Below are 24441 nucleotides of genomic sequence, written 5' to 3'. Positions count from 1 at the left end.
AAACAAAGGTATTTTGTGTTTGGAAGGAATCTTGGAAGTTCGTTTCAGGAATGAGGAAATTGAGGCCAGGAAAGCTATACTGAGATCTTACTATATGAAAGGCGTTCTTCTAGGTGCTTTGGGAAAGGAAAAGATTAATCAAACACGTAAACACTTTTGCAGTTTCAGGTCTCATTTAAATGTCGCCTCCCAGAGAGGCTTTCCCAGAACACAGTATCTGGAGTTGCCCTTCTTCACCATTATTCACTTTCTCTGTACCTTCATCGACAGAATAGTTATTATGTTAACTTTGCCCTTTTCACACCAGATTGTAAATTCCAAGTCTGTCTTGTTCATAGTTGGATCCCAGGGCTTAGCACAGTGCCTGGCAAGCAGTAGGCCTTCAATTCATGTTTATTGAAAGACTGATTAGATATATGCATAAATAATAAATTACTTAGTTTTAAGTTTAACTGAGTCTTAAGTTTTTTGAGCACGGGTACATACTGTATAAGAAATTATGGGTGTTGGGAGTCAAAAGAGATTATTTTGCCTGGGTGCTCTCTTGTTAAAATGTCCTTCCCCCCCCCCCCCAGGAAAAAAAAAGGGCATTTAAAAAATCAACCAAGGGAATGGGGAGTTATTGTTTAATGGGTACAGACTTTCAGTTTGAGAAGATGAAAAAGTTCTGGTGATGGATGGTGACGATGGTTGCACAACAATGTGAATGTACTTAATGCCACTGAACTGTACACTTAAAACTGATTAAAATGGTAAATTTTATGTATAATTTACCACAGTTTTAAAAAAAGCCAGCCAAGTGATAGAAGTAGAAGTAATTGCTCTTAAAATTTTTAGCTTATTACTAAGTTGTCTTTATATTTAAAAGTTTTGTTCCTTATGTTTGATTTTTCCCCTGTCTTCTCTCAACTTCTTTTCCTCTCTTTGGCCATGAAGAATACTGGAAATGTATTTTTTTCCTTTGGTCTTTTAGCCATATCCACTCTCACTCAATGTGCACTCTAGATTTTTAAAACTTTTCATGCTCATCTTTTACAGAGCTTCACCCTCTCCCTGTAATCTTTTTAATCTGACAAAATCAAGTTGAGCACTTTGAACTTAAATTTAGCTTCTAAATAAGTATCTTATCCTAAAATATTCCACTGCCTAGCTCTCTCACTTCTATTTTTAGTGTTCCACCTGTTTCTGTCTTTAAGATTTAAAATTATCACCATTAAATTATCTTGCTATGAAAAAAAGTTTAGGTCATTTAGTGTTCCTCTCTTTTTTTTTTTTTGGTACGCTGGCCTCTCACTGTTGTGAGCCGTTGCGGAGCACAGGCTCCGGACGCGCAGGCTCAGCGGCCATGGCTTACGGGCCTAGCCGCTCCGCGGCATGTGGGTTGCTCCGCGGCATGTGGGTTCCTCCCGGACCGTGGCACGAACCCGCGTCCCCTGCATCGGCAGGCGGACTCTCAACCATTGAGCCACCAGGGAAGCCCTAGTGTTTCTCTTTTTAACGCTAAAATTGCTGGGACATCTTTGAAAAGGAGAAAATTGAAATCTAAGTAAAGCCATTAATTACTTAATGTATGAGAATAACACTCACAGTAGAGTCTGAGTTATGCCCCAGATTGTGGTATCATAGGGTCACACTTGTTGGTTATTGGGTCCTACTCTCAATAAGTTTATTTTGTTATGGTTGAACTTTCCATCAGTAACATTCCTTGGGAATTTGAAAATTGGCATTTTGTGTTTCACACAGCTTTTTTTGGCTGCCATTTTTGGATGCTTTAGTTAGGCAATTTATTAGAGTTGAGTTCTTTCCCAATTAGAATGCTATTGGAAATTCACTTAAATATATAGGTTCAGCTAACATCCATCTTCTCATAATGATACAATAAAAAGAAAAGAAAGAAGAATAAAGGAAAAAAATTTTTCTCCTTTTGATGAAAACTCTTAGGATTTGCTCTCTTAACTTTCCTGTATATCATACAGCAGTGTTAGCTATAGTCATCATTACACCCCTAGTACTTATTTACCTTATGACTGGAAGTTTGTACCTTTTGACCACTTTCCTCCAATTACCCCTCTTCTTACCCCCCACTTCTGGTAACCACAAGTGTGATCTCTTTTCTATGAGTTTACTTGTTTGCTTGTTTTAGATTGCACATATAAGTGAGATCATACAGTATTTTTCTGTCTCTGTTTTATTTCACTTAGCGTAATGCCTTCAAGGTCCATCCAGGTTGTTGCAAATGATAGGATTTCCTCATTTATATATGGTCGAATAATATTCCATTGTGTGTGTGTGTATTTTCACAATGTCTTCATCCATCAACGGACACTTAGGTTGTTCCCATGTCTTGACTATTGTAAATAATCCTGCTATGAACATGGGGTCCCTTAGAATATTTGGGAAAAAAATTTAGTTTAGAGAAAAGCACATGTTGACAAATTTTATAAATATGTATGTTTTCTGGGGAGTGAGTCCATAGCTTTTTTTTTCAGATCTTCAAAAATGTGGCTTACCCAGAAAACGTTAAGAACCACTGTTTATATCATTAAATCAACCAATTTATGCAGCTAATTAGTATACCGAGCACACAATATGTACTCAACAAATGTTAACTGTCGTTTTGTTTTTTTTAAATTAGTTTATTTGGTTGTGCCAGGTCTTAGTTGTGGCAGGCGGGCTCCTTAATTGCGGCAGGTGGACTCCTTAGTTGTGGCATGCGAACTCTTAGTTGTGGCATGCATGTGGGATCTAGTTCCCTGACCAGGGTTGAACCCAGGCCCCCTGCATTGGGAGCATGGAGTCTTAACCACTGTGCCACCAGGGAAGTCCCTAACTGTTGTCATTAATATTGAGCACCTACTGTGTACCAGGGCAAGAATGGAGAGGAAATGGTGTTGAAGAATTAGGCAGGGGCTGGATCATGTAGGATTTTATAGGTCACAATAGATGTGCATTCATGAATTTAGCTGGGAAGAAGTCCTTTAAGCTGGAGAGTGGCGTGAACATTTTAAAAAAAATCTGTCTGGCTACTTTGTGGAGTGTAGATTTAGGGGTCAGGAGGGGGAGGGGTAAGAATGGAAGCAGGGAGACCTATTAAGAGGCTATTGAAGTAGTCCAGGAGAGAAGCTATGGTTCCTTGCTTAATTAATGTGATTTCATGGTGTGTTTTAGAGGGACAAACTACTGGACTTACTAATGGGTTGGTTATGGAAGAGTGAAGGAAAGGGAGGCATGAAGGATGACACCTGGGTTTTTGGTTTGAGAACTGGAGTTGATGGTGGTGCTATTTATTGAGATGGAGAAGACTGGGGAATTATGGTTTTTCACACATGTTAATAGAGAGAGATGTCAAGTAGCCACTTAGATATATAACTCCAAAGTCCGGGGAAAGATTAGGGCTGGAAGTAGAAGTATGAAGTCATTGGCATATAAATGGTCGTAAAGGCTATGGGACTAGATGAGATTTCTTTGGGAGACTTTTGTTAGGGAGTGAAGTCAGCCTAGGGTGGGCCCTGAGTGGAAGAGGAGACTGATGGAGTCAGTGAGGAAGGAGAAAAACCAGCATAATTGTTTTATAGAAGCTGCAAGTGGAGTGTTTGAAGGAGAGTGGTCAGTGGGTGGATGCTGCAAAGAGGTCACATAAGAGAGAACAGAGAAGTGACCACTTGATTTAGCAACATAGGTCATAGATAATCTTGACAACAGCCGTTTCCACACATGTAGGGGCAGAAGCCTGTTTGTTGTAGGTTAAGGAGAGAATGTAAGGTGAGGAAGTGGAGACAGGAGGAACAACTCAAGAACTTTTGCAGTGAAGGAGGAGTGAGGAAGTCATGGGGTCAAGGAAGAGTATCTTCAAAGAAGGTAAATTCCAGAGCAGGCTTACTTGCTGAGTTGAGCCAGTAGAGAAAGGTAGAAACTGGTTGTGCAAGAGATTATTCAAGATCACATCTTTGACAAAGCAAGAGAAGATGGAATCCAGGGCCCTATCAGAGGAGTTTGTTTTTCTTGGGAGCAGGGACACTTCATTGATTGGGAGGAAAGTTCAAGAGTATGAGTAAAGATGCAGATGGGTTTGTTGACATTCATTTTTCCCAATACCCCACTAAAATATTGTTCTTGTTTTAGAGATGGGAAAATTAAGGTTTGATGAGGGAAATGACTTATTTGTGTAACATCATGGCTCAGTAGCATCAGTAGTCATAGAATTCAAATCTCTAGACTTCCAGGTGAGTGAGTGTTCCAGTTTGTTATGTTCTTTGAGATTGATATGTCATAAAATGTAAAATAATGTGTTTTGTATCTTCTTAGCTCATCTGAGTGTTTTGTTCTAGGGGCAGATCTGGAAGCATCTTTGCTAAGTTTTGAAAAACTTGACCGAGCTTCACCAGATCTTTGGCCAGAGCAATGTAAGTTCTTGGTTTCTTTATATCAAAATCAATGCAGGAGTGATTTCCCTGGTGGTGCAGTGGTTAAGAGTCTGCCTGCCAATGCAGGGGACATGGTTCAGTCCCTGGTCCAGGAAGATCCCACGTGCCGCCGAGCAACTAAGCCCGTGAGCCACAAGTACTGAGCCTGCACTCTAGAGCCCATATGCCACAACTACTGAAGCCCACGTGCCTAGAGCCCTTGCTCCGCAACAAGAGAAGCCACCGCAGTGAGAAGCCCGCGCACCGCAATGAAGAGTAGCCCCCGCTCGCTGCAACTAGAGAAAGCCCGTGTGCAGCAACAAAGACCCAATGCAGCCAAAAATAAATATTAATTAATTAATTAATTTAAAAAAAAAGAAGCAGCAGCTCAAAAATCAATGCAGGAAAACCAGTGCTACTTTGAGGGAGATTTTTGAAGAGTTATCATTTAGCTGTAGTGATTAAAATTTTAATTTTACTTCAAAGGAAGAGACTGAATTCTGTGGTCTGGTGTTAAGAATAGCTCTTTGGTAGTTTAATTTTTTCTGAACACAGTGTGACTCAGGAAATGATAGAGAGCCTTTAAAAAATAATTATTTTTGGGCTTCCCTGGTGGCGCAGTGGTTGAGAGTCCGCCTGCCGTTGCAGGGGACACAGGTTCGTGCCCCGGTCCGGGAAGATCCCACATGCCGCAGAGCGGCTGGGCCCGTGAGCCATGGCCGCTGAGCCTGCGCTCCGCAACGGGAGAGGCCACAACAATGAGAGGCCCGCGTACTGCAAAAAAAAAAAAAAAATTATTATTATTATTATTTTTAAACTTCATCTGTAATGTGTCAGACAATACGAGATGCATAAAGTAATTCCTTACTTCCTTTAAGTATTCTGATAAAGTTAACTGCTGTTATAGTTTAGTACTGATATTTTGGACCTTTTTTTTTTAAATGCTTATGCAGATAGGCAAATAAATATTTTAAGTGTATAGAGAGTTTTTTGTTTTGTTATGATGAAGTCATATGTACAGTGATCTACAGCTTAACATATTCTACCTAGTAACTTATTAATGGATCTTTCCAGGTTGATAGGTATAGACTTACTTCATTTTTTAAAAATATTTCATTGTATAGATCTACTATAGCTTATGTATTCATACCCTATATGGAAACCTAAGTTATATCCAAGTTTTGATGTTACAAACAATTTAACAATGTATATCCTTGCACATATATCTTTGTGCATATGGAAGAGGATGACTGTGGATGGGAGTACCCATTTCCTTACATACTAGCCAGTATTGGATGTTACTGATATTCATTATTTTTAGTTTATATTTCTTTATTAGTGAGGTTGAACCTTATTTTTAAATACCTGATTTTTATTTTTCTCTTTTTTAATATGATTCTTTCTGTGAGATATTTAAATAAACAATTGGATTGATAGAATAGCATACCTAAAAAGGAAATTTTAAATTTTTGGTAAGAGATATTAGATCTCACCACCGTCTTATTCAGCTAACTCCTGATCCTTTGAAGTTCAGTTGAGGCATTATTTTCTCTGAGAAACTTTTCCTGCCTCCTCAGTCTGATTTAGATTTTCATTTTTTGTCCTCCCATAGCAACTGGTATTTTTCTTGAAGCACTTAAAAAATGTTATAGTTATTGATTTACTCTGTCTCTTCTTCCAGACTATAAACTCCTGGAAGACAAGGCTGTTTTCTCATTTGAATCCTCTATGTAAGAGACACTAAAATGTTTACTGAATGACTAATGTTGTGCTTTTTCTTTTTAGTACCAGGTGTTGCTGAATTTGCAGCTTCCTTCAAAAGCGTAAGTAATATCTTACTTACCTAATGAAGTTTTCCCAACATTTTGCTTCTGGGTAAAATCTCAACTATCTCTTATTTCTTTATTTTCAAGAATAATGTCATAGCCTTCAAAATATTTTGTAACCACAGCCCTGGAAATCTGTTTATATTATCATCATGTTAATGATGTTCATGCTCTATTTTGATATTTTGACCTTTGACTATTAGCCTCTTCTCTCAGCTTAAAAGATTTTAAGGTAAGGCAGTTGAAATATTTAATGTAATGCCTGTATTCTGTTTGCCCAAACTATGATTTTGAAGCTTTTCTCTTTTGTTTATGTGATGCATTATGACTTTAACTTATACCTCCCTAGAGGATTTTGAAATTTCTCAGTGGCTCGTCAGAAACTGAAGGAAGACATTCATTAGAGCCACAACTTTTCCGTTTCCAGGACAGCAGACATTGTGCTAGATGCTCTAAATATGTTCTCTTATATATTCCCACAACCAGGAAAATATGATGATTATAATATTAGCTAGCACGTGCATGATGCATACCATATGCCAGGCACTGTTCTAAGTACTTTACGTACATTATTTAGTGTTTACAAAACCATGTGAGGGGGACTTCCCTGGCAGTCCAGTGGTTAGGACTCGGCACTTTCACTGCCAGTGGCCCCAGGTTCAATCCCTGATTGGGGAACTAAGATCCTGCAAGCTGCATGGTGCAGCCAAAAAAAAAAAAAACCAGAAAAAGAATAAACATATGAGGTATAGGTACTATTATTATCCCTATTTTACAGACAAAGAAATAGACACAAAGAGGTTAAGTAGGTTACCCAAGATCATAGGCTGTATATAGCAGAACCAGGCTTTGAGCCCATAAGTCTAATTACTAGCATCCATATTCATTATACCAGACCTAAAAGCATTTGTGCCCAAAGTTAAAAGCACTGACTGGCAGAGAAACTTGGAAGTTAAGTTACTTGCCCAAGTCCTAGTGAGTGACAGGCCAGGATTTGAGCACAGATCTGTCTGATTCCAAAGCTAATGCTCTTTCTAGTAACAAATTGGGGATTTGTAATATAACTCTCTTAGTACCTTACCATATGCTTAGCATTCTCCACTCATTAATAGGGTTAAAGGTGCTGAGTTAAATATTAAGGCCCTTCTTCTGGGCCTGTGGCTTTCAGGTCCTATGAGCATGTTTGTTCAAAGGGAGTCTGACTTTGTAGCCTCTTTCATTTTTTTCAGGAGCTAGGGTTGTATGAAAGCTGGAGTGTGCCACTTTAGCGTCCAGGAAGGCCTGAGCATGAGGAGTACAGGATAGCATAGGGCTTTGGAGTCAGACACACTTGGATTTGAGTCCTGAATCTGCTACTTTACTATCTGTGACATGAGCAAGTTTCCTAACTTTTTCTTTTTTTTTTTTTTGCGGTACGCGGGCCTCTCACTGCTATGGCCTCTCCCGTTGCGGAGCACAGGCTCCGGACGCACAGGCTCAGCGGCCATGGCTCACGGGCCCAGCCGCTTCGCGGCATGTGGGATCCTCCTGGACCGGGGCACGAACCCGTGTCCCCTGCATCGGCAGGCGGACTCTCAACTACTGCGCCACCAGGGAAGCCCTCCTAACATTTTTGAGCCTTAGTTTTCTCATCTGAAAGTACCTCATAGAACTTAGTATAAAATGCCATAATGCATGTAAAACACTTTGCATACTGCCAAGAACTAATAAACAGTACATTGTAGCTATTATTATTAGATCAGATTTTATCTAGTAGATTGAGTAGAAAGTACCTGATTTAATTTTCTTAAATTCTCATAATGAATTTTTAGTTTAGTTAATTATATGCGTTACAACTAAGTACTTTAAGTTGTAAATAAGTGGTTTTTTGAAAACTTTTATTAGAGCATGGTGTTTTTTGAAAATCTGATTAAATATCTACACTTTTTCCCTAGAAGTATGCACATATATATTGAGTTTTGTTTCTAGGGGTTCAGGGCCATCCCAGGGCCCCAGGTTAAGATCCCCTGGTATAGTCCGATTCCCTGCTGGAGTAGAAGTGGTGAATTTGACCTAGAGCCTTCAAGGTGAGGTAGTATAGAGTAGTGGTTTTTGAACTCAGACTTCATGGGTTTTGAATCCTGGCTCCAATAGCTTTGTGACCTGAGGCAAGTGATTTATAATCTTCCTATACATCTGTTTTTTTTTAATTTGTAAAATGAGGAGGATAATAATACCTGTTTCATAGGGTTGATTTGGAAATTAAATGACATGATGCATATAAAGTGTTCTGCTTGTCACAGAGTGCCAAATAAATGTTAATTTTTAAAAAAGGAAAAGGAATAAATAAGCCCTGGATTTGTAATGTACAGCATGGCGACTATAGTTAGTAATACTGTATTGCATATTTGAAAGTTGCTAAGAGAATAGATCTTAAAAGTTCTCATCACAAGAAAAAAATTTTTGTAGCCATGTATGGTGATAGATGTTAACTGGACTTATTGTGGCAATCATTTCACAATTTACACAAATATTGAATTATTATGCTATACACCGGAAACTAATATAATGTTATATGGCAGTTACACTTCAATTAGAAAAAAAGAAAAAGAGGGCTTCTCTGGTGGCGCAGTGGTTGAGAGTCCGCCTGCTGATGCAGAGGACACGGGTTCGTGCCCCCGTCCGGGAAGATCCCACATGCCGCGGAGCGGCTGGGCCCGTGAGCTATGGCCACTGAGCCTGCGCGTCCGGAGCCTGTGCTCCATGACGGAAGGCCACAACAGTGAGAGGCCCACGTACCACAAAAAAAAATAAAAATAAATAAATAATAAAAAATACATATGTAATGCCCTTGCTCCATTCTTTCCACGGGACCCTCTCCCAAACCCTGATATTCTAAATCAGTACATCTGGGTTATGGCCTAGTTGTCTGTATTTTTTATAGTTACACAGATGATTCTCATGTGCAACCAGGATTGAAAACTGTTACTCCAAAGCTATTCCAAGAATGGGTTCTCTTTCATGTTTTGTAAGTTCACTTTCAGAAATGAAAAGAAACTTAAAATTCTAAAGTTTTCTGAAATGTTTACAATAAAATGAAATTTCATGTAATGATCATTCCAATCTTCTCTCATTCAGATTGAAGATTTTCTCATTTTTGGTTCTTCTTTGAATCTTCTCCTCTGCCAGAGAATGTTACTTCCTGATTATTGTTTCAAACAGTTCAGTTGGAGGCTTTCACCAGTACTGAATTTCAAGTAATTTCTTTCACAACTATACCAATCTTTTATGCATACAACAGTAACAGTGGTCAGACCTAATTCTTCCAAGATCATTTCTTTAAAACCAGCTTTTAAAGATGAGCAGTATTATTTTCTAAGGGTTTTATTTGTAGGCCATATCTGAACCTGGAGAAATCTAGGTCTTTGAAATTATAATTTGCCAGTATTTTCAAACAACCTAAAGGCTGTGTGAAAAACTCCTTTTCTTATAAGAAAGAAGAGTAGGGTCTCTTCATACTTTGCGTATATCTGAATGGATATATTCTTATTTTCTGACAGCCTATTACTAGCTCTCCACCCAAATGGATGGCTGAAATAGAACGTGACGATATCGACATGTTGAAAGGTAAGCAGTGCTGGTGACGTTTAGCCTTTAACCTGACATTTATGCTCCTCGACAAACTACCATTCCAATTTTTCTCTCATTATTCCCTTACCAGTATTCTTGGCTTCAAATTGCCTATTTAACCATCCTTATTCATGGTTCTTCATGTCTAAATGCCCTTCTCTACTTTTCCATGTGTAGAAATCCTGCCAATTCAAGACTCAGTAATAATGATTTCTTCTGCTGCTAAATTCCTTTAATATTAACTTTATTTTGTATGATGCTTAGAGTTAAGTAAAAGTTCTCACATAAATTTTCTTATTTAATTCTTATACAGGTTCTGTGAGTTAGGTATGATATCTAAGTTTCGGAGGTTAACTTAACCAAGGTTTATTAGAAAGAGTTAAAATTTAAACCCTGATCTTTTTTTTTTTTTTTTTTTCCGCGGGCCTCTCACTGTTGTGGCCTCTCCCGTTGTGGAGCACAGGCTCTGGACGCGCAGGCTCAGTGGCCATGGCTCACGGGCCCAGCCGCTCCACGGCATGTGGGATCTTCCCGGATCGGGGCACGAACCCGCGTCCCCTGCATTAGCAGGCAGACTCTCAACCACTGCGCCACCAGGGAAGCTGCAAACCATGATCTTTTTAAGACTAGTCTCTTACCGCTATAACACAAGTGCTTTATTTAGGATTTACTGCCATATATTGCTGCCAGGACTATTAACTGACAGCCCCTTAGTGGGTTAAGAGCTGTCTTTTAGTTCTTTCTATCTCATCAGTTTCTCTCATAAAGAATACTGTAAGTAGTGAATATTGTTGTCTGATAAATGACTTGGAACTCAACCACAAAGTAGAAATTTAAATTAAAAAACATAAATTTTCCTTGATTTTGCTTTACTTTATTTAATTTTTTTATCATCCTTCTGGTGATAAGATTCATGATGGTTGTGAAGTAATAGACTGAAGTTAAGGTAAAAAATCTGGGATTCTTAAGCTATTTAAGCAGCTGAACAGATCAAGAAAGCCTACTTATGCCAGATATAGATAATGAGTGTGGCATGATAAGTTGCAGAAAATAACACCTCTATTTGATTTCAGAAGTAATTCATTCTTCTGCATGAAATGCTTAAAACCAGATCCCCTCCTCCAGCCAAGGGAAAATTAAGTCTCAAGGGCATCTCGGGTTCATTGTTGTAATGTTCCAAACAGACATTTATATAATATCCCATCAGCATGTATTTTCTAAGGAAACTTTAAAGTTTTAGTAAGGGATCAGAGCATTATGTTTCATGCAAATTGACCTATGTCTAAAACCTAAAAGGAATTGGGTGCTATTTAAAGGAAAATCTCGGAAAGTAAGTTTTTATTTTAAGTATACTGTCTTCTTATCTGGTAAACGTAAAAATTTTTATAGGAATTTGATTTGAAGGTAAAGTTTGGATTAATATTTAGTCTTTGTTTTCTAAACTTAGGGAAATAGGGAAGAGTGTTTTATTGCTGTTTTATTAATTGGAATAATGAGGACTTGTAAATGACAGTGAGACAGAGATCTGTCTGTAGGCTTTCTCAATTCTGTGTCGGATCACAAGTTTCATATTTTAATGGTGTATTCATTTTGTGTGATTGGCAAAATGAATGTAATAAAAGGATCCTCAGGATAAAACACATAATTTGCTATTGTGTCTATGATGACTCTCTTCTCATTAAGTGGGTAAGCTCATCTGAGGCATTTTGCAGTGGTGGAAAATTCACTGGTATGCCTCTGTGTGTGTGTGTGTGTGTGTGTGTGTGTGTGTGTGTGTAGGGGGAATGATTGGATGAGAAGAGATGAATCCATTTTCTATTTTTCTATAGGAATTAAACTTGAAAACATTTATAACAAGGATTTGCAACCTGAATGAGTTGTTACTAGAAAGCAGTGGAAAGAAATGGTAATGAAATAAATGATTCTGTTTCAGAACTGGGGAGCCTCACCACAGCTAATTTGATGGAGAAGGTACGAGGCCTTCAGAACCTGGCCTATCAGTTGGGGCTGGATGAGTGTGAGTACCCAGATCACATTTATTCAGGGTTGCATGTTGTATATTTCGTGATGAGTTCTGTCATAATTCAGAAAGTATCTTTATTAGGTGTTTTAAAGGTAAGAAGCCATTGTAATCAAAAGTATGCCACTTATGATAGAGTGTGCTGGAATAATTACTGAGTTTACTAGGTTACAAGTTGTTTTTCGCCGTACAATGAAAATATATTGGAAACTCTTAGAGTTTTAAGTGATAGAATGTCGTCAAACTAGCTTAAGCAAAAGAAGGATTTTATTCACATAAATCAAAATTCTAGGAGTAGAAATAGCTTTGAGCATCTCTAGAGCCATGACTCATTATTTATTTACTTTTTATTGAAGTATAGTTTTTTAAAAATATTATTTATTTATTTAGCTGTGCCAGGTCTTAGTTGTGGCACGCGGGTTCTTCGTTGTGGCATGCGGGATCTTTAGTTGCGGCATGTGAACTCTTAGTTGTGGCATTTGGGATCTAGTTCCCTGACCAGGGATCGAACCCGGGTCCCCTGCATTGGGAGTGGGGAGTCTTAGCCACTGGACCACCAGGGAAGTCCCTGAAGTATAGTTGATTTACAATGTTATAGTAATTTCTGCTGTACAGCAAAGTGACTCAGTTATACATGTATATACATTCTTTTTTATGTTCTTTTCCATTATGGTTTATCTCAGGAGATTTGATATAGCTCCCTGTGCTATACAGTAGGACCTTGTTTATCCATTCTAAATGTAGTAGTTTGCATCTACTAATCCCGAACTCCCAGTCCATCCCTCCCCAGATCCATGACTCTTAATAATGTCTTTGGAATGTGCTCTTGTTCTTACTTTTTGAGTTTTGCATCTCAAAGCTCTGCTTCACTCGTGAGTTATTATTCTTCTTTGATCTGGCACTGGGGAAGGTGGCCAGTAGGAACTCCAGTTCATGTCTTTAAATCTTGTAATCCCAAAGGAAAGAACATCTTTTCTGAACATTCCAGAAGAAAGGTCCTGGGGAGGACTCTGACTGTTCCATCTTGGCTCACATATCTATCCTGGAACCAGTCCTTTGGCCAAGTAGCAAAGAGCACCGAGATGGGCCAGGCCTGGGGCCTGGCTGCAGAGGCAGGTTGGAATGGTTAGTCTGACTCAAATCATGTGGAATGCAATAGGGGAGGATTTCTTCCCCAAAGGAAGGGTTATATAACAGACCAAGAACATAATCTGCTAGCATGAGTAATGCTTTTAAAGTTCTCATCTATTCCTGTCTGCTGTCCATTCTTTTAGTTTAAAATTATTTCTTTAGAAACTATATCTCTTTCCATACTGTATTCATTATAAAACTGGAAAAGGAATTGTAGAAAATTTTCATTTTGTAATTGAAAGAAATACTCAACATAATTAGAGTGGTTAGAACTTTGTTCTCCTTGGATAGATACCTCCAGAGACCTTCATAAATGCACAATTTTGAGAGGCTACTATAGCTTATAACTTTCTTCAGAACTGCAAGTTTTGTACTGATTAGCACAATCCCAACAATAGTTTCACAAATTGTTTCTCTTGTTTATAGAGCATGTAGTGGATTTGTCCACATCATTGATTTTACTACCAAATTCAACATTTCACTTTAAAATATAATTTAAAACTTCTAATTTTTGACTAATAGACAACACTTCCTTAGTCCTCTTTATATTTTCTTTATTTCCGTTACTGTCATTAGCAGGTGACATTCTTTTACCAAGAAAACATTTTTTAATCACTTCATGAATCAAGGAGCAGAGAACAAAAAACTGCTTTGAGGTATGGTTGCTAGGTGGTCTGCTAGGTTCACTCATTGTTACCTAACTCCCCTGTGTACTAGTCATTTATTTCTCGTGATTAACGTTTATGTCTTGGCAAAATTACTGATTACCGTGTATGTCATGGACCTCAAGGGTTTATAATGAAAACCCTGTGATTATTAAATTCATGAATGCGAGGCTTGTACAGTATAGAACTTGATTCTGTTTTTAGCTCTGGATAATACATGCTGTAATGATCACAGCGATCAATCCTTTATCTCTGTGTCAATTTTTCTTATGAAATAAAGTTTTATGCTCATTATATAAAGAAGATGCTATATTACCAAATGTGTTTTTCAACAGTGTTGTCTCTAGTTTGTAGTAGATAAAATTACTAAATTTCCTCTGATTAGTTTTTCTTTTTCTAGTTTCCTACTGAGAAAGATAATGAAGTATTTTTTCCCCACTTTTTATTATGGAAAATTTTAAACATATACCAAAGGAGAGAGACTAGAATATTGACCTCATATACTTATGACTTGGCTTCAATAGTTAGCATATGGCCAATCTGTTGCACTTATACCAACCTACATAATTATTTAAAAGCAAATCTCAGGCATCATATCGTCTCACTACCAAATAACTTCATATGTGAGTCCAAAAGACAAGGACTCTCTCTTTCTCTCTCTCTCTCAATCCATTATTCTCTCTCTCTGCAATTCCATTATTGTGCCTAAAAAATTTTAATATACTTGCTTAATATCATCAGATAGCCAATCAGGATTCAGATTTCTTGGTTGACTCATAATTGTCTTTATATAGTTGATTGGTTTGAATCAGGATTTAAATAAGGTACTGTATTTGATATGTTTCTTAAGTCTCTTTTAATCTGTCAGAGTTCCACCTCCCGTTTATTTTCCTTTGCCATTTATTGTTATTTGTTCTGTAGAATTTTCCACATTCTGGATTTTTTTGCTTACATCCCTGTGGTAGTGCTTAATATGTCCATCTATCCCTTTTTATTTCCCAGTAACTAGATCTAGAAGCTCACACAAATACAGGATTGATTTTTATTTTTATTTTCAATTTGGCAAGAGTATTTCATAAATGGTGTTGTATACATCCTATAGAAGGGTACATCGTGTCTGCTTGTCTCTCTTTGTGATGTTAAGATTAATTCATTGATAAAGGTATTGCTAGCCTCATCTATTATTCATTGTAAAATTCTTCATCAGCCTTACACCCAGAGTTTTAGCAGCCTTTGAAAACTGCCTAAATTCACTATTTTATTATAGGTTGCGAAATGGTAATACACTAATTCTGTCATTCCTTCTTATTAGCTAGAATTTTTCTGTAAAGAACTTTATCTTATCGACTATGTATTATTTATTACCTTGCAAGCTGTTCTTACTGGATGAATGATTCTTTCTCTTTATCAGTTTTTAGAATAATGAGTCGGTTCTCTGAGCATCAATAAATCTGTGTTAATGTCTTTCCACAGAATCAAAAACTTGGTGTGGTTTGTTTCAGTTTTTAATCCACACAGTTAAAATCATTATTATTTTTAAGTATTTATATTTCTGAAACTTAAGGCTTTGGAGGTAGGGGTTTGAAGTCACCTAGCTTAGTCACCTTAAGCATGGAACCAAAATTCTGCCAGACGAGTTCCATGAGCACAGCTGAGAGTTTTCAAAATTATTTTCTAGTTCAAAATTCAACCTTCTTTCAACTTCTGTAGCAGTGCTTTGCTACTGATTGTTATTTTCCCCAATCATAACAATTAGCTGACATACAGAAAATAGTTTTTAAATTTAGAGTTGGAAAGAATCACATTGATACGTAGTGGACTTCTTGGATACAAACTCTTTGTTTTACTGTATATAGTGTATTTGCATAAAAACAAGATCTTTTTTTTGTCCTTACAGATTATTCATCTACTCTAGGGGTTGACATTTACTTGACACCCTAATCTGGTGTTTCGAAGTCTCTCTCAATCCTCTTTCCTGCATTAATTGAGAGGATGACATGGATGAAAAATAAGCAATAGGAACTGATGAATCCCCAAGGACCAGTGATCCTGTTTTCATGCAAATATCTGCACTGATAAAGATGATGGAAAGAAAAAAATGCAAAAAATATTTGTCCTCAAAACAAGATTGTTTGTCACTTCCCTGGAGCATTGTTAAATGTTAGTATAGAGATAATGTGAACCTTCTAGGGCTGATAGTAACTAGATTGTGTCTTTTGGAAGATGAACCCTGCCCTTTGATTTGGTACATTTTTATGTCTCAGACAACTCTTTTGGTGTGCAGATTTTGGAATGCAATAATGTTTTGTATAGGTATTTATAGCTTTTCATGATTGGGGCCCTCTGACTTGATTTGGGCAGTTAATTTATGTGAAATTCCCATGAAAAATATAAAAAACTGCCTTACCATATAAAGAATTCCATTTCTGTTACTTCCATCTGAGTTCAGTGTCCTTCCTGTTTACTGAAACTATTGTAGTCACCTTCTAACTGCCCTCCCTGCCTTTCAACTACCTCATATCAGTCCATCTTTTTTACCACTAACAGGTTAATTTTTCCAAAGTACCATTTGCTTCTGTTTGTCCTTTGCTCTTAAGTCATTAGTAGTACTTCATTACCCATATGATAAAATTCAGATTCCTTAGCATGGCATTCAGAATCCTCTTCACTCGGGGCCGAGCCTAATGTCTAGCCTTCTTACTTCTCCTCTACCAGAACACCATGCATTGTCCTCATTTGAAATATTCTTCCCGGAACACTCCCCCATCTTCTTAATTCTATTCATGCTATTCCTTTTTCTCAGAAAACCCTCCCTGACCTATTTCTAATATTAGGACTTTTATTTGTCCTTCATTATTCAGCCAGAATCTACCTCTTTCATCAGCCTTTCCTTTTTATACCTGATCTGGAAAGTGAAATCGCTTTCTTGGCCTCCCAAATTGCTCCTAGAGCAGTTCGTTTGTTTCATTTTATCATTCTGGGAGATTTTTGGTACGTGTCTTATCTCTTGGATTAATTGTAACTCTTTAAGGTGAGAATCATATTTTGGGGCTGTCTTTGTAGCCCACAGAGTACCTGGCATATGGTAAACATGCAATGTGTATTTGCTGATTGAATGCATGATCAACTGCTTGATGCCTTTAGATGAAATGACAGATTAAAAAAATTTATTTTATTATGTATATATATTTTTATTTTTGGCTGCATTGGGTCTTCATTGCTGCGCGCAGGTTTTTTCTAGTTGCTGCGAGCAGGGGCTACTCTTCTTTGCGGTGTGCGGGCTTCTCATTGCAGTGGCTTCTCTTGTTGTGGAGCAGGGGCTCTAGGCACGCGGGCTTCAGTAGCTGTGGAGCATGCGCTCAGTAGTTGTGGCTTGCGGGCTCTAGAGCTCAGGCTCAGTAGTTGTGGCACACGGGCTTAGTTGCTCCACGGCATGTGAGATCTTCCCGGACCAGGGATCAAACCTGTGGTCCCCTGCGTTGGCAGGCGGATTCTTAACCACTGGGCCACCAGGGAAGTCCCGAAATGACAGATTTTTAAAATGAAATCCACTGACTTAAAACTGAAAAAGTGGAAGTGTCTAGAAATTGTTCTTTTTCTGGATAGTCTGTGTTTTAGTGATGAGAAGTAACATTTGAAGTTCTCATAATGTCTGGAATTTTTCTCTTATGACAGTGGATGATCAACCACCCATAGTAAAGATAGTGTGAAGCTTGTTGGTAATGGTTTGGTTTTATCTTCTACCTGACCCCTACTCCATTGCTATTATGATCTGGGCATGATCCTGATTTAGTCATGTTAAGTTGCAACAGAATGTACCTTGTTTTATTCCTAGGACCCATTGAACCCAGTAAATCCTACTGAATACTGATTCTCAACAGTTTTTGTCCTTTTTTAAAAAAGGTTTCCCCCGTCTTTGAAAGCTGCAAACCTTGTAGTAGATATGCAGATGACCTACTTACTGGCTATATTCAAGATATTTTTAAATAGGATGTGATGATTGGGAAAGCAGAAGACCGTGCCATTTGAAACTAGGGCTAAAGCTTGGGGTTCTGATGCATTTCTTCTTTTTCCTTTTTTTATAATAGCTTTACTGGTATGTAATTCACATACCCTGCAATTCATTTATTAATAGTGTGCAATTCAATGATTTTGGGTATATTCAGAGTTGTGCAGCCATCACCACAATCAATTTTAGAACATATTCATCACCCCTCAAAGAAATTCTGTACCCATTAGCAGTCACTCCTCATTTTCCCCCAAACTCCATAGGCCTAGGCCACCAAGGATATGCTTTCTGTGTCTATGAATTTCTACTGTGGACATTTCATATAAATGGAGTCATATAATATATGGTCTTCTGTGACTGGTTTCTTTCACTTAACATAGTGTTTTCATTGTTCATCTATGTTGTAACATGTATCAATACTTCATTTCATTTTTAGGATTGAATAATATTCTACTGTATAGATCTATTTATCTACCAGTTATTCACATTATGTTTATCCACTAGTTGGTGGACATTTGGGTTATTTCCTCTATTCAGCTAGTGTGAGTAATGCTGCTGTGAGCATTCATGTACAGGTATTTATGTGGACATATGTTTTCGTTCTCTTTAGCTTATAACTAGGAGTGGAATTTCTGGGTCATATGGTAACTCTACATCTAACCTTTGGAGGAACTGTCAGACTATTTTCAATACTGACTCTGCACCATTTAACATTCCCACCAGCAGTGTATGAAGGTTCCAATTTCTCAACACCTTGCCAATACTTATTATTTGTTTTTTAAAAATTATTACATAATCCATCCTAGTGGATATATTATGAGAAGTGATATCTCATTGTGGTTTGGATTTGCATTTGCCTAATAACTAGTGATATTGAGCATGTTTTCATGTGCTTATTGGCTAGTTGTATATCTTCTTTAGAGACCTGTATTCAGATCGTTTGCCCATTTTAAAATTGGATTATTTGTATTTTTATTATTGAGTTATGTGAGTTCTTTATTCTAGAAACAGGTCGCTTATTCAATATATAATTTGCAAAAGGTTTTCTTACATTCTGTGGGTTGTCTTCTTACTTTCTGGATGGTATTCTTTGGGACACAAAAGTTTAATTTTGATGAAGTCCAATTTATCAGTTATTTCTTTTGTTGGTTACATTTTGATGTCATACCTAAGATACCGTTTCCTAATTTAAGGTCCTAAAGATTTATGCCTGTGCTTTCTTCTAAGAGTTTTATTCTTAGCTCTTATAGGTATTTGATCCATTTTAGATTAATTTTTTATACATATTGTGAAGTAGGGATCCCAATTCATTCTTCTGAGTGTGGATATCCAGTTGTTTCAGCACCATTTGTTGAAAAGACTATTCCCTTCCCATTGAATTGTCTTGGCATTTTTGTTAAAAATCAATTGACCACAAACATGAGGGTTTATTTCTGGATTCTCAGTTCTATTCCATTGACCTATATTTCTGTCCTTATGCCAGTCCCTCACTGTCTTGATTACTGTAACTTTGTAATAAGTTTTGAAATTGGAATGTGTGAGTTTTCCAACTTCGTTCTTCTTTTTCAAGATTTGTTTTTGGCTATTCTGGATCCGATGAATTTCCATAGGAATTTTAACTTGTCAGTTGTTGCAACGAGGTCAGCTGGGATTTTGGTAAGGATTGCATTGAATCTGTAGATCAGTTTGGGGAGTATTGCCATCTTAATGAAATTAAGGTGATTCATGAAAGTGGTATGTCTTTCTGTTTATTCAGGTCTCCTTTAATTTCTTTGAACAATGTTTTGTAGTTTTCAAAGTATAAGTTTTACACTTAATTTGTTAAAATTTATTCCTAAGTATTTTAATTTTTTGATGCTATTATAAATGGAATTGTTTTCTTAATTTCATTTTCAGTTTGCTCATTGCTACTGTAGAGAAATGCAATTAATTTTTGTATATTGATCTTATATCCTGCAACTTTACTGAACTCATTTATTAGTTCTAATTGTGTTTTAGTAGATTACTTAAGATTTTCTCTATACAGAATTATGTCATATGCAAATAGAGGTATTTTACTTCTTCATTTCCAATCATCCAGCCCTTCCTTCCTTTCTTCCTCCCTCCCTTCTTTCTTTCTTTTCTCTTTTCCTTTCCTTTTTTTTTCTTTTTTTAATTTTTGCCTAATTGCCCTGGCTAGAAATTCCAGTACAGTGTTAAATAGAAGTGGCAAGAGTGGACATTCTTGTGTTCCTCCTGATCTTAGGGAGAAAGCACTAAGTCTGATATTAGGTTTTTTGTACATGCCCTTTGTCAGTTTGAGGATGTTATCCTTTTTTTTTGGCTGCACTGTGAGTCTTGTGGGATCTTATTTCCCTGACCAGGGATTGAACTCGTGCCATGGCAGTGAAAGCATGGAGTCCTAACCACTGGACTGCCAAAGAACTCCCTGAGGATGTTATCTTTTATTCTTACTTTGTTGCGTGTTTTTATCATGAAGAGGTTGAATCTGATGCATTTGTTGTTGATTACACTTCACCATATACCATATAATAAAAATCTCAATTTGATTTATACTCATTTACTTGTACTGGTTTGAAATTACCTTGTATTGTAAAGAAAAGATTGGTAAAAGTTATTAAGTAAATAAGATCACACTGAGTATATTACTGTCTAAAAAAGCTTTAAGAAATTTAGCTTATTTTGATATAAGTAGTTGCTTCTGCTAATTTATCATTTAATCCTGTATGTTCATTTAGCTGTTTCGGTAGGACTATTATTTGGCTAAATTTAATCACTTACCAGTTTTTAAAAAGCAGCATTTTATTGTAAAAAAGGTTGAGACTTCCCCATTAAAACCTATGTCATCCCTGTAGTCTACACTGATGAAGTTGTCTGTACCAGAAATTATTTGGTACAACTTCCTTCCTTCTTTCCTCCCTTTCTCTTTTCTCTTCTTTTTTTTTTTTTTCGGTATGTGGGCCTCTCACTGCCGTGGCCTTTCCCGTTGCGGAGTACAGGCTCCGGATGCGCAGGCTCACCGGCCATGGCTCACGGGCCCAGCCGCTCCGCGGCATGTGGGATCCTCCCAAAACCGGGGCACGAACCCATGTCCCCTGCATCGGCAGGCAGACTCTCAACCACTGCGCCACCAGGGAAGCCCCTCTTTTCTTTTCTTTCTTTTTTATTTATTTTTTGTCCCTGTGGCGGAGCATGCAGGATCCTAGTTCCCCAACCAGGGATGGAACCCTCACTCCCTGCAGTGGAAGTTCAGAGCCCTAGGCACTGGACCACCAGGGAATTCCCTGGTACAACTTTCTTTGGTGGTGGTACCAAAGAAAAACTTCTGCTTCCAAGCTAGACTGTGGTAAAGTAGACTTCTCCACCAGCTAGGTATGTGGTTTTTGAAAAAGTGACCATTTGTAGTAGTTAGAAATTGTTTCCCATATAGAGAAAATTGTAAAGAACAGTTAGCTCTTTTAATTTCTTATTTTAATCTGTGAAGGAGGGCAGGGAGAGAATAGGTGGGACTCTTACACCCTGGATATTCTTCTTTGTGGCCTGACATCAGACTTCTTTGACTGGCTTACTTTACAAAGCCTGTACCTCTATCTATAATAGTTAAAAGTTAAATTAACTGTACTTGATTGATTGAGGAGAAAAATGATTTTTCACTAGCCTTTAACCTCTAGATGGCAGTATGAGTCTTACTGTACTTCTGGCTTTTCCTCTACCCATATCTCTTGAACTGGGTTTCTGATTTAGGTACAAATTCTTATGTCTTTACTGGACTACTTGCCTAACTTTGTTGATGCCTTACTTGATTTTTAACTTTTTATTTTTCCTTTTCATCTCTCCACATTAAAAAAAAAATTCCCTTCTTGTTTGTTTGTTTTTTTTTTTTTTTTTTTTTGCGGTACGTGGGCCTCTCACTGTTGGGGCCTCTCCGGTTGCGGAGCACAGGCTCCGGACGCGCAGGCTCAGCGGCCATGGTTCACGGGCCTAGCCACTCTGTGGCATGTGGGATCTTCCCGGACCGGGGCACGAACCCGTGTCCCCTGTATCGGCAGGCGGACTCTCAACCACTGCGCCACCAGGGAAGCCCAAAAATTCCCTTCTTAAGCAATGTGTATTTTTGATGCTCTGTTTCCCTGTTGTCAGAAATAACATTTTGCTTTTGATGAAGGAGATGGGTAGAGAAAACCAAAAACGTGGTAGTTTAATTCAATAGCTTCCATACCTGGGTGTAAGACCCTCAGAATGGGTTCAGCTCTCTCATCTCAGTTTATCTTGTTCTGTCCTTTGACTCTCCTGGTTATCAAGTGGTATCAGACAATGCCTTATTAAATTAAAATAGGAATGTTAGCTAAAATTGATGAAATAAGCTTAGATTTTCAAGAAGAATTTAATTGTTTTGAAATAAAGCTTTCAGGGACTTCCCTGGTGGTGCAGTGGTTGAGAATCCGCCTGCCAGTGCAGGGAACACGGGTTCGAAGCCTGGTCCGGGAAGATCCCACATGCTGCAGAGCAACTAAGTCCGTGTGCCACAACTACTGAGCCTGAGCTCTGGAGCCTGCAAGCCACAACTACTGAAGCCCGCGCGCTTAGAGCCTGTGCTCCACAACAAGAGAAGCCACCGCAATGAGAAGCCCGTGTACCGCAGTGAAGAGTAAACCCCCACTCACCACAACTAGAGAAAGCCCGTGTGCAGCAACGAAGACCCAGTGCAGCCAAAAGTAAATAAATAAATTTATAAACAAAAATAAAGCTTTCAAATACTTAGCCATTTTGAGTGATGAGATAATAGCAAAAGAAGGAAGTGTTCAATTCAGCAACTGTTTGAGTGCCTACTTCCTACAAGGTTCTGTAGGGGATATGAAGATGAATAAGACATAATTACTGCCCTTGTGCAGATTAAAGTCTAGTAGGAAAGGGAGATAAGACAATTAAGTAAATGATTCCTTTTTTTTTTTTTTTGCGGTACTCGGGCCTCTCACTGTTGTGGCCTCTCCCGTTGCGGAGCACAGGCTCCGCGACCGTGGCTCACGGGCCTAGCTGCTCCGCGGCATGTGGGATCTTCCCGGACTGAGGCACAAACCTCGGCAGGCGGACTCTCAACCACTGCGCCATCAGGGAAGCCCCAAGTAAATGATTCTGAATGGAAGGTAGAGGAGATAAGCTCCATAGAGTACTAAGAACTTTTGGGATAGGGGAGAAGAGGCAATTACATTAGATTGCTAGAGGAATGGCAGATAAGTTTCATTTTGTATGTCAATGTAGATTGATTAGTAAGGATTTCCTAGGGCTGCTGAATTGAGGATTTTGAGGAATCTTGATTCAGATAAGTCAATTAGTGTTGTCTGCTGTGGACCAGGGAAAGGGGTGTGGTAGTATTTGCTATTTCTGGATCATTGAAAATAGACCTTAAACAACACAGGTTTTTGATGGATGGAAATGGGAAGGGACCATATTCCAGGTGGAGTGAACATTTGGAGCAAGGAAGTTTGAAAGAACAGCTCAAGGAACAGTATGAGTGATTTAATCTGGCCTTTAAGGAGCCCAGTTTATATTAGAGGTCACAAGGAATAAGAGTAGGGAGATGGGGGCTGGACTGAGGAGGGCCTTGTACTCTTGGGGGTGAGGAATTAGACATAGGTAATGGGGAGCATGTGAAATATTCTTTAAAAAGTATTTTAATGGCTATAACATTAACTATATTTTCATTATAGATGGTTTGTAGAGATATTTTATTTACTAAAAGACACTTTACCACAAATCTGTTTATTATAAAGAAGAAAGTAGAAATGACCATAGCCTTACAAGTAAGAGATAACTACTGTTAACATTTGATGTGTTTCCTGGCCCTCCCTTTTCTCTTTATGTAGGGATGTGTGTGTTTACATTTTTTCTTGTTCCCATATGTATACACAGACATGCTTTTTAACATAACCGAGGCTATAGTGTATGTGTATAGTTTTTGCCTATGCTTTTTTTCCCATTCATTCTATCTTAAGTATTTTTCTGTGTCATTAAAAATTCTACCACTGAAAATTTCTGAGTAGGGAAGTCACACACCTTTAAGAGGCATCATGCATAGGACAGAATGTAATGGTAGAGACAGGAGGCTGGAAGCTAGCAAGGACTGTGAGTCCAGCAAGAAGAATTGAGGGCTTGAATGAATGGTGGCAGTGATAATGGAAAGAAGCATACCAACAGTAGATGTTTCAGGTATATCATTTTCAGGACTAGGTAGGTAAACTGTCTGGATGAATCTTAGGGGGTAAACTGTGATTAGAGTTTACCATGATGTTTTGAGCCTGCTTAATGACAGGGAAGTCAGAAAGAGGAGAGAGATTTGGTTACACTAAAAAAATCACCTAATTCTTTTACATGTCCCTTAGTAGGCAGGCATCTGAATTGTTTTAGAAATAAGTACAAGCCATTTGTATAGGTTGGTGTTATTAATGGGATGAAAACAATGCTTTTGTCTAGTCACATCACCTAGGTAACATGTAATGTTTTAGATAGTTATTTGTTTTCTCAGGGAAATGAGTGTATGAAATAGGATATTCATAACTTCAGAAATGGATTTTGGGGGTTCCTATAAGCTTTGGCAGATCATTAAGCCTCTCAGTTGAATAAATTACGTTCGCATAGTTTTCTTCCACAGTAGTTCTTTTTCATTCAGTTAGCTACCTATAGCTATTCAGGAAATTGTTATGGCCTTTGTATATGGTAGACATCCAAATCTTTGTTAACTAGAAAAAAATTTCAGTAGTTTACATTTGAATAACTGTAA

General features: G+C 37.9%; 1 protein-coding gene across 10 annotated transcripts in view; it reads left to right on the top strand.

Moving 5' to 3' along the window:
- LIN52 (lin-52 DREAM MuvB core complex component) overlaps positions 1 to 24441 on the top strand; it is a 120845-nt gene that overhangs the window by 1216 nt on the left and 95188 nt on the right. For 7 of the 10 annotated variants that reach the window (XR_012329905.1, XR_002173480.3, XM_019921229.3 and 4 more), the window contains exons 2-5: positions 4329 to 4403; positions 6189 to 6226; positions 9769 to 9835; positions 11772 to 11855. Coding sequence is in view for 7 of the 10 variants with exons in the window: in XM_019921229.3 (XP_019776788.1) it covers positions 4329 to 4403; positions 6189 to 6226; positions 9769 to 9835; positions 11772 to 11855 (264 nt within the window). In the remaining 3 variants the exon portion in view is untranslated. Of the gene's footprint in view, positions 1 to 4328; positions 4404 to 6188; positions 6227 to 9346; positions 9466 to 9768; positions 9836 to 11771; positions 11857 to 12818; positions 12984 to 15551; positions 20223 to 24441 lie in introns of those variants that run through there. The other 3 variants (XR_002173479.3, XM_019921236.3, XM_073800259.1) reach the window with 3 other exon arrangements.

The sequence above is a fragment of the Tursiops truncatus genome, chromosome 2 (assembly GCF_011762595.2).
Source record: "Tursiops truncatus isolate mTurTru1 chromosome 2, mTurTru1.mat.Y, whole genome shotgun sequence".
Classification (NCBI taxonomy): Eukaryota; Metazoa; Chordata; class Mammalia; order Artiodactyla; family Delphinidae; genus Tursiops; species Tursiops truncatus.
This window is presented reverse-complemented; position numbering and strand designations above follow the sequence as displayed.